We start from the raw sequence: 14,827 nt of genomic DNA, 5'->3' as shown, positions 1-14,827 counted from the left end.
ATTAAATTATATATATGACATGCACACTTAATATAAAAAATTTCAGGCAACGATGAAGACAACTTAGATTTTAACTTTGTTATAGCAGTCTTGTTGTTAGAAGCATTATCAAAAGCAATACATAAGATTTTATTTTTCATACCATAAAATTCGGCAACTTTAATAATAGAATCAACAATAAAATCTCCAGTATGTTTACGATCTTCATCATATAAAAAAGCAGAATACGTTTTTGCATCACAAAATTACTATCCATCCAGTGACAAGTAATGATTAAATAATTATTTTTATTTACAGCACGATCAAGATCAAAAGTTAGGGACAATCTACATTGAATATTTTTTAACAATGTTGATAAATAAAAATAATATTGTGAATGAAGTCTAAAAATATCAGACCGACAAGTGCTTCTAGGAATACCATTAAACATAGGATTATATATTGCTTGAATATAATGAATAAAGGCATCAGAAGAAGGAAAACTAAAAGGCAAAGAACCCACAACTACCATTTTAGCTATTTCTTTCCGGTCCCTCAATTTATAATACTTCTTCGTTATCTGACCGGTTGCTGGGTCCATTCTAGTTTGCGTTGGCCCACCAACATCCCCATCACATCGTGCAATATTTAACTCTCTTTCGTGAGCATCACCTATATGTCTCATTAACGTACCCGTACCCCTTTGCTTGCCTCTGTTTTTATGCTTATATATTTGTTGACAAATATTGCATTACACCTCAGTATCTGATATACGTTCAAAAAATTGTCATGCAATACTAGTTGTTTTACGAGCTCTTGGAGCACGGGGAGGACGGGAAGGGAGATTAACCGATTCAGATCTAACTTTAGCATTTCCTACTGCGGGTGTCTCACCAATATTTTCATCACCTTGGTCTAAATTAACCGCATCTACTTTATTTTCTACATCACCTTGGTCTAAATTAACCGCATCTACTTTATTTTCTTCTTCTATACCGTAATTTTTCTGAGCTTCTACATAATCCATATCGTGAACACCTACACTTATTTCTTCCTCAAAAGGTGTACCAAGCGGTACCGGAGGCGAAGGCACACGGGTATATCTACTACTTGAAGTACCTCTACTGCTAGTAATTCGCTTTTTACTACCACTACCGTTTCTGGGATAAAAATTTTTAACACCTATAGTAGCGAGGTTTCTTAATTTATCCATAATATAAATTACTAAAAAAATTCAAAATACACAAATATAATAAAATTAAATATTCAACAATTAATACAATAAATAAAAATTAAATGTAAGAGATGGAACGATAATACCAAATTTTGGAAGTATCCGAAGGTTGAACTTCCACTCGTACTTTGTAATCGCAAAATTTAAAAATTAAAGTAGCACTTTAGAAAATTAAATATATTGAATATTTGAGAATTGAGAATTGAGATTTGAGAGAGAATAAGATTTGAGAGAGTGAAAAATTGTGTGAAAAATGATTTGAAGGTGTAGGGTATTTATAGAATTTGTTTTGGGATTAAAAAATATTTTAAATGATTTTTTTTTAATAAATGGGCCCAAACTAGCCGTTTGGACTAGTTTGGCCCAAATATCAAATTTTTTTAAAAAAATTATCAGGGCCGGACCGGTTAACTGGCAGGCCTGGACCGGGCTTGGTTCAGGATGGGTTAATCGGGCCCAACCAAAAAATTTAACCGGCCCAGGACCCGATACCCTACAACCCATGGGCTGATCGGGCACGTTTTATTAAGTGGGCTGATTCGGATCGGGTTGGGCCGGCCCGTTTGACAGGTTTAATATGATCTAGAAAATTTTATCTTATGATCATAATACGCGTGTGAAAATATCATCACTTTTGATGATCATTATTATATTGTCCCTCCACGCACATATTCGTACATTAAATCACTTGTTTTCTTTCAGACATATTATGCACTGCTACCACATACACTTCAAGAATGAAGTAAGTTGTCATATTTCAGACTTATCATATATTGCTACCACATTCACTTCATGGAATGAAACATATTCAATGGGACATGTTTCATGACTTTTCATTAAAAACACATTATTTTGTCTTAGCCATCATAATATCATCAATATGGTGCGTTGAGATTCAAACTCAACATCTTACCCATATAAAGGCGTCTTAGGCATAAATCGATGGGACTTAAACCTAACATATTATCATCCCTTTTGATAATATTGTTCTTGAGGAATAAATTTAAAACATAAATGGTTCCAAACCAATTATTTTTCCTCAAATTCAACAATAATTATATTATTAGTAACAAAAGACAGATAACATAAGAAATAACTTACATTGAATTACCTTTATATTTATAATCTCACCTTGTTTGACAGAGTCTCGTGCTGATAACGTGTTATGAAATATAAAGTAAAGAAGAAGAAGAATAGAGAGAAAATAGAGAGTAATTCTTATTTCTCTTGAGGAATTCTTGAGGAGTTATTGAGGGATGAATTACAATGAAAGAAAACCTTTTATTTATAGGGGAAAACTAAGTTTCTAACTTTTCCATAAATAGATATTCACTATATATGGTAGAGTAAACATTCTATATATGATAAAGTATTTATAACATATATAATGTATTTTTACCATTAACCTTCTTTGTTGGTATATTTTACCACTCTTAAATGAACTTTGGTAATATATGTCATAAAATGGGTCTTCTCAAATAATGTCTTGTAAATAAAGAACCTTTAGACACCACTTTTCTTGCATGTTTTTGTGCCCCTAATCAGAAGCACAGCTAGAGCGTAATTCATGAGTTTGGTTAAAGTCAAGTAACATTGGTTTAAATTTCGTGCTTGCATTTGAAAAATCATTCAATATGTATAAATTGTATTAATTTAGAATCTAGTATTTGATGCATGTATAACGAATTTAATTTCTATCTTTTGTTATTGCAATCTTGTGAATGATGTTGCTCATATAGATTATTCTTGACTCTCTTATAAATATTGTGAAAAGGTAAAGAAGAAAGAAGAAAGTCTTCCCTACCACTAAAAGAAAATTAATTATTAAAGAAAAAGAAAAAAAACGCCACCTTTAATTTAAATTCAAAATTATAAACTAATTTCCCACTATGCATGCTAAAATTAGTGACAATTGATGTGGATTATGATCTTCACACCTCTTTAGTGATTTTGTTGGTTAGGGTATATCGTAAAGCTAATGACAATAATTTTTGCTCTAATAATATACTTAAAAATTATCGAGTATCTATACACATATTGAATTTTGGACAATTAAATTGCAGAATCTATAAAATTCAAATTCAGACTCTCTTTATATGCTTGAACTTAGTCCATTTGTCTTATTATGGTACTAATTAACTTGATTTAAAACATAATATTTGTGCAACAAGATATGCACTTCAAATTCAAATTTTAGGCTTTTTTCTTCTTTAATAATTTATTTAGGGGGTCTGAGTGGGAGGTGTACGTAACTGTGTGTGTCATGTGCATATAGATCTGCACTTTGGATGAATAAATACAGAAAGATAGTAAATCCATTTTCATGTGATTTTTAGATAGTAACTATACATCCAGCACGTGAATGGAATTACTATCAAATTCCTCTTCAGGCTCTGACAAATTATTTGATATATTTTTTTGTGAATAGATATAGAATATAATCTTTAATTTTAAAAATAAAATAAAATTTGTATATTTAGAAATTATAGTTAACAATTTAAAAATTTATGATTAGGGAAAATATTCTTTAACTGTCTAAATAATAAGACAAATAAATCAAGATGGAAAGAGTATATGTAAACATATTTTACCAGCATCATATGCAATCAACTTTGAAATCGAAGCATATACTCCGTGTAAAACGCTCTAATACCATAAGAAGGAATTAGAAAAAAGAACGTACTCGTATTGGAGTCCGACTAATGGGTAGAGCCCCATTCGGGGATACTGCTCCCTACCAAAAAAATTTCCATATCCAGGACTCGAACCAGAAATCTCTGATTAAGGGAGGAGCAACCCATTCACTGCACCACATCTTTTGGTGGTGAAGATCACGTATTCAAGCATTAAAAATAGTTGTTTGATGAAATGTAAGATTAAATTACGTATAACAAATCATTTGGCCAACTTCCGAACTTTATAAATATAGCGAAAGGTTTAATACACTAAATTACCTTTTATTAAATATGATTTAGTGAAAGAATATGTTGAATAGCATAAACCCACATCACAATGAGAATGTAAATTAGATCTACATAGGGAAGACTTTTTCATGAATAATATGTATATAAAATTAAAATTCTTAGTTGCCATTCTCTCCTCATACAAGTTGGCTTGGGGATTTTACATATCATTGTGTTGACTCAAACCTAAGTTTTGAACTTTGTGATAATTAATTTAACACCAATCAAGGAAAAGTATTGTATATATTAGGTCATCACATAATCTATATATCGTCGGTTTCATTTTATTTTATGTGTTGTACTCTTTTTGGTTTGTTTTAATTATTTATTAAATTTTTTATTTTATTTTCAACGAGATAATTTATGGTCAAATAAATATTTATATCTTGTTTGATCATATGTTTCAACATTTTTAAAATTTTTCTAACAAGTTAATGGATCTATGTAAATTTCTTTTCATTAATAAACCTTTTGTTTTTTTTCCCTTCAAATTAAATGGATGTTTAAATATAACTTTACTTTTCAATATATCTTTTTTCAATTCTTTTCAAATATTATTTTTCTAGGATAATTATGAGCCTGAACTGTTCCATCATTTAGTTTACAAAATATATTCAAAGTATATCGATTGTATATACTTCAAGCATGTTATAAATTAGTTGACCCAAGGAAAAAATATATAACCGTAACTTTTCCTTTTCCCCCCTTCAAATATTACATTTTGCATGTCCATACGCCTATGATTTGGGCTATTTAGTAATGCATCAATTTGTAATACATAAGCATGTCATATTGCGATTTAACTTAACTACAATTGACTCTATTTCCTCCAATTTTGGCCGTGTACAAGTAGATGTTTTAACTTATATAAAGTTGAAAAAAAGTAGACACACACATCCTATATTGACAATTCACGTGAGATTGTCACGTAGATATCACATCGGATACATGTATCTATTTATTCAACTTTATACAAATTTAAGTGTTTTACTTATGCACACATAAAGTTGAAAGTCATATATGCTAACAGAAGTCTTGTTATAGGAGAACTTTATAAAATTGAAAACGCAGACACACACGTCCTACATTGACAATTCGAGTGAGTTATCACAACGCATGTGTTTATTTGTTCAACTTTAGATAAATGTAAGTGTTTATCTGTGTACACATAAAATTGAAAGTCATACTCCCTCCGTTTCAAAAAGAACGACCTACTTTTCTTTTTAGTCCGTTTAAAAAAAAATGATTCCTTTCCTTTTTTGGCAATACTTTAATTTCAATTTTCCACATGACATGTTTAGGACCACAAAATCAAATGGTATTTTGGTACATTTGACACAACTTTAATTTAAGTCCACAGGATTTAAAAGCCTTTTTTATTTTCTTAAACTTTATACCAAGTTAAAGTAGGTCATTCTTTTTTATACGGAGGGAGTATATGCTAACTGAAGTCATATTCATTATTTCATTTATATTAAAGGACACATTTATGCATTCTTCCAATTGTGCATGGTGTTTTTTTCTTAAAGTTAAAAAGTCAATTTAATTTGGTATGAATACCACACATTAGAATAATATTTTTTTTTACTTCTAGATCCACTATGTACTCTCACCGACAATCCAATCCCTTTTCTTTATTCTTTTTGCCCCTTATACTTCTCTCAAAAATATTTCCCTCCCATAATAATTTTTTTTAAATATGGCTATGAGTAACTATGGTCCACTTGCTCACTAGTTACCCACTTAACTTTTAACTAGTTTATACACCACTTATAAATACATCATATTTCTTCATATATTCATGTTCACTTTATTTCCCTCCTACTTCCACACCACTAGCAATATCATTTCGAAGTTCAAGCTTCAGAAATTTTTTCGCGTAGAACTATAACGCGAAAAAATGCCACAGAAACAAGCGTTAGCGTTGTTTTTAGTGGCATTATTAGTTGTAAATACAGTAGCCGAGAGTCCTTATAGATTCTTCGAATGGAATGTTACGTATGGAACGATTTGGCCTCTAGGTCTTCCTCAAAAGGTTGGTTTCTTTAATTTTTATTTCATTTTCAGTAATATATGAAAAAAAATTAGATTTAGTTATTTCAGGATTTGGTTTTCTTGTCTGATGGTACTCTTTTTTTGTATAGGGAATTCTCATCAATGGTCAATTTCCTGGTCCTGACATTCATTCAGTCACTAATGACAATGTTATTATCAATGTCTTCAACAATTTGGATGACCCTTTTCTTCTTTCATGGTAATTTTTCTCTTCAACTTTCTCTTTTTTCTTCTTTCTCTCTTCCTCATTTGGCCGTGACATCACTAATGTCATGCTGCCTCGCGGAATCATGAACATGAATTGTTGTCGTGAAGGCCTCAGTTCATGTTCCGGTTGGCCTCCGTGAGGTATTTGATGTCACGGCCAACTTAAGTTTGAGTTGAAATTGATATAAGTGACGTTCCATGGATTTTATCATCAACCTTATGAATTAATTTCAAGATACATACAAGGCTTTTCTATTAATGGGCTGTTCAAAAAGGATTCCCCATCCTTTCATCAAATATTATGCTTTTCTTTTTTTGGTTATTCGGGTTCAAATATTCATGAATTCGATGTTTGCTTGCTAGTTTTACATAACGCAAAAAATACTAATTTTCTCGAAGTTGCATGCTGATCATATCTTTTATCAAAAAAGTGCTATACGATTATTCTATCAAGTAGATTCCCTTGCCAACTCTCGTGAACATTCAAATACATGTCCTATATTCATTGATTTCTTAGGTCAAGTTTAAGGTCGCTTAACTATTTTCTTTTTATTAGTTTCGAGCCATCTATCAACTTATGTTTCCAATAACTTAGGTAACGATGTAATCAAGATTTGTTGTGATCCAATGTTGAAAAGTTGAATTTTTTTTTTTTTTTAATCAATTCTAGTTTGTGCAAGTCACATGGTGTGCGAATGTTTGAAAAAATAGACAAAGAGTAGGTAAAATCATGTGAAGGGCATGTGAACAACATAAGTAGAAGAGCCTAAAATAAAATGTGTCCACATTTTCACCACTCAATATTTAGTTTTAAATTTAAATAACAGCACTAACAATGTCCGTCCACATTTTTTTTTTTTCATTATTGAAAGTTAATATTGATATTGATAATTAAAGCAAAGTCGAAGAGTAAATATGAATCTTATTATCAAAGAATTTCGAAATATAGATTCCATTCATTTATTTAGAGAACTAAGATATTTGACCTGTTAAAAAAGAAATACTACATGTGTGTTTTGAGTATTAGCAAATTTTACTTTTTTGAAGTTGAAAAATTAGATTTTCCTTGGAATTACTTTTAGATACTTTGACCAAACATAAATATGAAATCGACTCATTTCCTTCCTTTGTGGAGGACGAATGAAGGCCTGAATTTGGTTCATCGAGTAAGAGGAGAGGAGGTACAAGAAAGATTTCACATCCTATAGTAGTTTTTTCTCTCGTGACAACATTTATGACGTGTGAAATTTAGGAATGAATTAGCAAAAGTATTTTTCAAATTGATTAGTCAAACACAAGCTGTTAATGAATATGTTGTAAAATATATATACATATAGGAATGGAATACAAAACAGGAGAAACTCATTTGAAGATGGAGTATGGGGAACAACATGCCCAATACCACCAGGGAAGAATTTCACATACATTTTGCAAGTGAAGGATCAAATAGGGAGCTTTTACTATTTCCCTTCAACTGCATTTCACAAAGCTGCTGGTGGTTTTGGAGGCTTTAGGATCCTCAGCCGGCCCGGCATTCCTGTTCCTTTCGATAAACCTGCTGGTGATTTTACTGTCCTTATTGGAGATTGGTATAAGAGCAATCACACGGTATGACTACTCAACTTCTTTTCGTTGTATATAAACTGTTGAATCCCCTTGATATAAGATTAAATTGTAGTGTAGTGGTAAAAGGTTTCAACAAGTGTGTATGTTTGGGTCCCCTTACACTTTGTACAAATAATGACCAGTTTTGAGTGAGGAGGATAGTAATAGGTCCCATATAATGTTTTGTATCATGTCAAAGTCCTGTTACACAAAGTTATCTGGTACCTTTGCTGGTACGTGAAATTAGTCCGAGGTTTGCAAATTGACAGTCAAACCATGCTTACAAGATAAGATAGTTTATATACATCAAATTGAAGAGCTATTATTTTGTGATTGACTAACAAAAAAACTTAGTTGTGGAAAATCTTAATATTATGGAACTCTAACCTAAACAACATGATATTTATATATGTTGATGATTTTATTTTTTCGGATACTTACTGGATTTAGACTTCCATATATGCAGTACTTGAAATCAATTCTTGATAGAAACCACAAGTTGCCTTTTGTTGATGCCATTCATATCAATGGCATTGGGCCTCAAGGCCCTAATCGCGCTTCTTTCACAGTTGATCAAGGTAAAAACAATTGCATCTCTTTTTACACGTGCTTTGTATGTGTATATCGAGTTATATAGTACATGGCTGTATGAAACAATATCAATATTATTAAAGTTACTTCCTCTTAATCTGACAATGAGCATAACCCTGTACGAGTATAGGGAAAACGTATAGGCTGAGGATATCAAATGTTGGATTGGAACATTCACTCAACTTCCGTATCGAAGGACACAAAATGAAATTGGTGGAAGTAGAAGGAACACACACAATGCAAGAGACATATTCCTCACTTGATGTTCATGTTGGACAATCTTACTCTGTCCTCATCACAGCTGACCAAACTCCTAAGGACTACTACATTGTTGTTTCAAATCGTTTCTCGTCTATTCTTCTTACTACCACCGGTGTACTTCATTACAGCAACTCTAACCAAGAATTCACTGGCCCGCCCCCTGGTGGCCCAACTAGTGAAATTGGTTGGTCCCTTAACCAAGCCCGTTCTATTAGGTAAGAATCTTGCACAGAATAGTTGAATGTTTTTTTATCAAGAAAATCAGTTTTTTTTGGTACTCGTTTTAGGACAAACTTGACCGCGAGTGGGCCAAGGCCAAACCCACAAGGATCGTACCATTATGGTATGATCAACACGACTAGAACTATCAGGCTCGCTAACTCTGCTGGACAAGTCAATGGCAAGCAAAGATATGCTATCAACAGTGTGTCCTTTGTGCCTACTGATACTCCCCTCAAGCTTGCTGATTACTTCAAGATTGGTGGATTCACCCCTGGAAACATTCCTGATGCTCCACCCGGTGGAGGAATTCACCTCGACACGTCTGTTCTGCAAACTGATTACAGGACATTCATTGAAATTGTATTCGAGAACAAGGAGGGAATCGTGCAGAGTTGGCATCTTAACGGCTATGCTTTCTGGGTAGTAGGGTAAGTCTATGAAGAAAATATACATGAGTCGTTGCTAATATTATGCACTTGCATGTACTCTTTCTTAATTCACTTCTATCTATATTGTTATTGCAGCATGGATGGAGGAAAATGGAGTCCAGCTAGTAGGGCCCAATACAATCTCCGTGATGCAGTTTCACGAATTACAACTCAGGTAAGATTGAAAGAAAGGAGGAACAAAATTTGATGTTAATCTGCTTCAACATTAATGAGAACGAAAGATAACACCAGAAAATGTTGGAAAATGCAGGTGTATCCAAAGTCATGGACCGCAATATACATTGCATTAGACAACGTGGGAATGTGGAACCTAAGATCTGAATTTTGGGCACGACAATATCTAGGACAACAGTTATACATGAGGGTATTCACGACATCAACTTCTTGGCGCGATGAATATCCCATTCCAATTAACGCTCTTTTATGTGGCAAAGTGGCTGGTCGACATAAAAGACCGCTCTAAGCTAGGCTGCTACACACATGAAAATCATAGGCCAAAGTGAAAATTAAGAGAAGAATTTGACTTACACACACAACCTCAGAGAGCAAAGTTATTAGGGTTAAACCAAAAACTTATTACTTGTCCTATTTAGTTTACCACAAACTAGTTTGAATGACCTTAACTCAAGGTCCCATTCTTTCTTCTCTTCCAGAAAACTTTGTATTTGGTTCAATCTTCATTGTTTTAATTGTCTTAAATAACAATAATTGAATTGCTGTTTTCATATCAATGATCATATCTATGAGCAGAAATTCATGCTTCTTTTACGTTCATCTCCTTTATTTTTATGACTAGAAGTTATGCTAACGCATCATGCACAGAGTTGTTTTGAGTCAGAAAATTATGGGTACGAAATAAAACATACTAATAGTAAGAGATATATGCGAATACATCCACATCTTACTTCATTAAAAAACTGAAATTTTTCTGGTTGATTTTCGCTCGCGTTCTTAAGAAACTCTCTTTTTTTACTATTACCTTCATCAAAGCTGGAGGCAAAGAGCAAAAACTTCAAAATTAGTAAATAAAGGGTGTATGTATTATGGTTTTGAGCCCCTTGTCCTGTGTTTCAATAGTAACCGCAAGAAGAAAGCGTGGTGTCCACAGTTTCATTTTTGTCGAGCCTGATTTTCTATCACATGAACATCTTTGATTGAATGAAGACATTATATATAGAAAGTGTCCAGTAAATTAAAGGTGCTTACCAGTTCACTAGATAGCCTCACTTATGCCAAGCAAATTTCGGTTTGATCCCTTCGATAAACTTGTTTATTTACTTTTATTCTTTGAGCTTTCTTGCATGCTTGAGCACAATCCCATTCTATTAGTAATAAATAGATCAAGTTTCCTATAGTTAACTTCTTTATGACATATAAGGTAAACTTTTATGAATCATAATTTTGAAGTTGTCCGCAACCAACTTATAATTAAAAAATGAGCTTTTTTTTTCAATTGCATTTTGTTGCCGCATAAATAATGAATAGGCTCTTGACAAAAATAAAAATAAAAATAAATACGCTAATTGATAAGCGAACACAAAATTCGGACCTCTTAACTTTCAGATCATGGGGCTAATGAATCGACCCATTCCTCTATCCTATTGCTTTACTGAATCTCAACTTAGACCTCCTTCAAATTACTATGTGGCATGTTCAAATTGTTGATCTCTTTAATTTATTGTTATGAGTAATTCCACTTTTCATTTTCATAAATTATCATACTAAACACCCGAAGTTTTTCTTTTACCACATCTACAATCGATTAAATTTGTCAATTAATTTAATTTAAACACTCAATTATGAGTTATGACATGTTCACTAATAAAGTGCTATTATTAGATACTTGCATCACTGTCTGAAATGAAAAATTTGTGAATATTACAAAAGAATGTATATATGATCAACCATATCATATGATAATCTGATTCATCTAAAAAAGTTAAAAATCAAAATCTTGAAACTTCTTCAATAAACAGTCACTATCAGTAATAAATCTGACATTACTGTAGGCACTATCTATCCACCTCGATCTTCGTTCCTATCTTTTGCCGGAAAACAATTTCATTAATTAATCTCTAATATAACAATCAAAAAGAAAAAAAAAATCTTGCCGAAAATTAGGCGTTCTTCTTTTGTTTTTTTTTTTTTAAATTCATTTTACTCCACTAAACTTCTCCTTTATCATTTTCTTTCAAAAGATTAATGGCTGGCTCTGGAAATTCTGAATTCGATCCTGAATTAGCCATTTCCCACAAATTCCCCGAGGTTCTTGATCCTTTTCTATTTCTGAATTCTCAATTTTTATTTTTAATTTCAGCTTCTGTTAATCCAGTTACTAATCTTGGTTTAATTTGGTATTTTATTTGCAGAGTTTATATACTTATACTGAAAGGTACTGATTTTAATACTGGTAATGATAGGATAGGTGGATTTTATGTTTTCTTCAGTGTTCTTTGTTTAATAGTTAGCTTGTGGGATTATGTGAATCAACTATAAATTGGTACTAAATTAATTTGGATAAGCTGTGTGAATTGTTTATATCTGTTAATTTCGATTGATTCATGCAAAATGAATTCTCGCAGCTTATCGAGGAAATGACCTGACCTTAGATAGAAGATTATGAAAGATAGTTCAGGCTACCTTTTTTTTTGGTTATTAAAAAAAGATTATGGAAGGTAGTAAAATCATTGATTCGTGTAAATGGGTGGGCTTGAATTCAGCTGACTGAGGAGACGACCTTAGATAGAAGATTATGGAGGACATTAATTTTGTTGATTCGTGCTAATGGGTGTGCTTGAATTCACTTTATTGAGGCCTTAGATAGAAGATTATGAAGGACATTACTTTCATTGATTTGTGCTAATGGGTGTGCTTTGAATTCACTTTATTGAGTGCTTAGATTATAGATTATGAAGGATACTAATTTCATTGATTTGTGCAAATGGTTGGGGTTGAATTCAACTTACCGAGTACATGACTTTAGATAGAATATCATGGAGGACATTAATTTCATTGATTCGTGCAAATGGGTGAGCTTGAATGCAGCTTACTGTGGAAATGGTCTTAGATAGAAGATCACGGAGGATAGTAATTTCGTTGGTTTGCGCCAATGGGTGGGCTTGAATTCAGCTTACCGAGTACATGACTTTAGATAGAATATTATGGAGGACATTAATTTCATTGATTTAGACATGATATGGAGCAGCTACAGCTTACCGAGGACATGACCCTAGATAGGAAGTTGTGGAGGATGCAGATTAGGGTAGAAGGTTAGTCTGAGTTTAGGATATTGTATCTTTTGGTGTGTTTCTCGGAGTATCTTGCTTATGGTATTATTGGATATGCTAATTTCTATTGTATCTTGTTCCTTTCCTATTCCTACTAGTACTATACCCTATCTTGTATCTTGTTCTTTTACTATTCCTTATCGTGTAATGTTTTATTTTGAGCCGGGGGTCTATCGGAAACAGCCTCTCTATCCCACATTTGAGGTAGTGGTATAGACTGCGTACACTTACCCTCCTAGACCCCACTTGGTGGAAATATACTGGGTATGTTGTTATTGTTGATTAATTTCATTGATTTGTACTAATGAGTGTGCTTCAATTTAGCTCAGTGGAATATGACCTAAGATAGAAGATTATAGAGGACGCTAGTTTCATTGATGTGGGCAAATGGGTGGGGTTGAATTCAGCTTGTAGAATACATGATTTTAGATAGGAGATTGTGGAGGACATTAATTTCATCGATTCGTGCTAATGAGTGCTTGAATTTAGCTTAGTGGGATATGACCTTGGATAGAAGATTATAAAGGACATTAGTTTCATCGATTTGTGCAAATGCAAATGAGTGGGCTTGAATTCAGCTTACTGAGTACATGACCTTTGATAGAACATTATGGAGGACACTAATTTCATTGTTTCGTGCTAATGAGTGTGCTTGAATTTAGCTTAGTGGGATATGACCTTAGATAGAGGATTATAGAGGACACTAGTTTCATCGATTCGAGCAAATGCAAATGGATGGGCTTGAATTCAACTTACTGAGTACATGATCTTAGATAGGAGATAGGAGATTATGGAGGACATTAATTTCATTGATTCGTGCAAATGGGTGGGCTTGAATTCAGGTTGTGTTCTTGAATTCAGCTTACCGAGGACGTTAATTTAGATAGAACATTACGGAGGACGTTAATTTCGTTGATTCGTGCAAATGGGTGCGCTTGAATTAAGGTTGTATTCTTGAATTCAGCTTGCCGGGGATACGATCTTAAGATTATGGAGGCACTAATTTCATTTTATTCGTGCTCATAAGTGGGCTTGAATTTAGGTTGTGTTCTTGAATTCAGCTTGCCAAGGACATGACTTTAGATAGAAGATTTGTGCAAATGGGTGAGCTTGAATTTAGGTTGTGTATTTGAATTCAGTAGTATGAGTACTGACCTCAGATTGAAGATTATAAAGGACACTGATTTCATTGATCCATGCAAATGGGTGAACCGGAATTCAGTTTACCGAGGACATCATCTTGGATATAAGATTATGGAGGATGTGGGTTAGGTTAGAGGGTTAGTTATATAGTTAAGAGTTGTCTAGCTTAGTCATTCATGCTATTCGTCGTAGTATTACTCTGGGAATTTCTTGTTTATTCCATTTTGTTACTATTTTCTGTTTTTTGCACTACGATTGTCGTATTATTTCGTCGTAGTGACTGTTCCTATTAAAGTATGATTTGTAATGCTTTCTTTAACATTTTTTCTTGGCTTTTTCACTCCCGGAAACGACTTTCACTTTCCATAACAAAAATGAAAGAAAGTCAACCTATTCCTGAAATTGTGGTCAGTCTTGCTACCTCTTTAGTTGCCGCCCCCTACTTGCTCATTAGCAATTACTACCACAAGAAAGTCACCCCTATCTCTAAAGGGGCTTATGCCCATTATTTTCTTCTTTTGAACTGCTTTGTAATGCTTTTACTTGAACCAAGGGTCTATTGAAAACAACCTCTCTACCTTGTAGAGGTATGTTCTGTTTACACGCTACTCTCTGTTAGATCCTAATGTGTGAATTGGGAAAGTATAAGTGTGAGTTTGGAAAGTAGCTTAGGATTATATGTTAAGGATTACGTGACACAGCTTAGGCCACGTGTTCGCGTGACAGCCATTGGATGAGATGAAATAAACGGACGGGATGGATTCTTAATTAAAGTGATGAATGGCTAGATGATAGGTGACAGCTGGATTAGGCCAAGCGGTTATATATCAA

General features: G+C 33.1%; 2 protein-coding genes across 3 annotated transcripts in view; both read left to right on the top strand.

The window, feature by feature from the left end:
• Positions 1-5,907: 5,907 nt before the first annotated feature.
• On the top strand, positions 5,908-10,340 carry LOC107851422 (L-ascorbate oxidase homolog). Its single transcript, XM_047401198.1, has 8 exons — positions 5,908-6,211; positions 6,321-6,430; positions 7,776-8,046; positions 8,510-8,621; positions 8,765-9,110; positions 9,183-9,545; positions 9,642-9,720; positions 9,817-10,340. Exons 1-8 carry the CDS (start codon positions 6,077-6,079, stop codon positions 10,027-10,029), a joined length of 1,629 nt encoding a protein of 542 aa, XP_047257154.1. The 5' UTR covers positions 5,908-6,076; the 3' UTR covers positions 10,030-10,340.
• Positions 10,341-11,424: 1,084 nt separating this feature from the next.
• LOC107850442 (enoyl-CoA hydratase 2, peroxisomal) overlaps positions 11,425-14,827 on the top strand; it is an 11,143-nt gene continuing 7,740 nt past the window's right edge. Inside the window, exons 1-3 of one of the 2 annotated variants that reach the window (XM_047401197.1) lie at positions 11,425-11,571; positions 11,765-11,831; positions 11,936-11,958. In XM_047401197.1, the coding sequence (XP_047257153.1) occupies positions 11,769-11,831; positions 11,936-11,958 (86 nt within the window). In that variant the 5' untranslated portion in view covers positions 11,425-11,571; positions 11,765-11,768. Of the gene's footprint in view, positions 11,832-11,935; positions 11,959-14,827 lie in introns of both variants that reach the window. The other variant, XM_016694969.2, reaches the window with a different exon arrangement.

This window comes from Capsicum annuum, chromosome 12 (assembly GCF_002878395.1).
Source record: "Capsicum annuum cultivar UCD-10X-F1 chromosome 12, UCD10Xv1.1, whole genome shotgun sequence".
Classification (NCBI taxonomy): Eukaryota; Viridiplantae; Streptophyta; class Magnoliopsida; order Solanales; family Solanaceae; genus Capsicum; species Capsicum annuum.
This window is presented reverse-complemented; position numbering and strand designations above follow the sequence as displayed.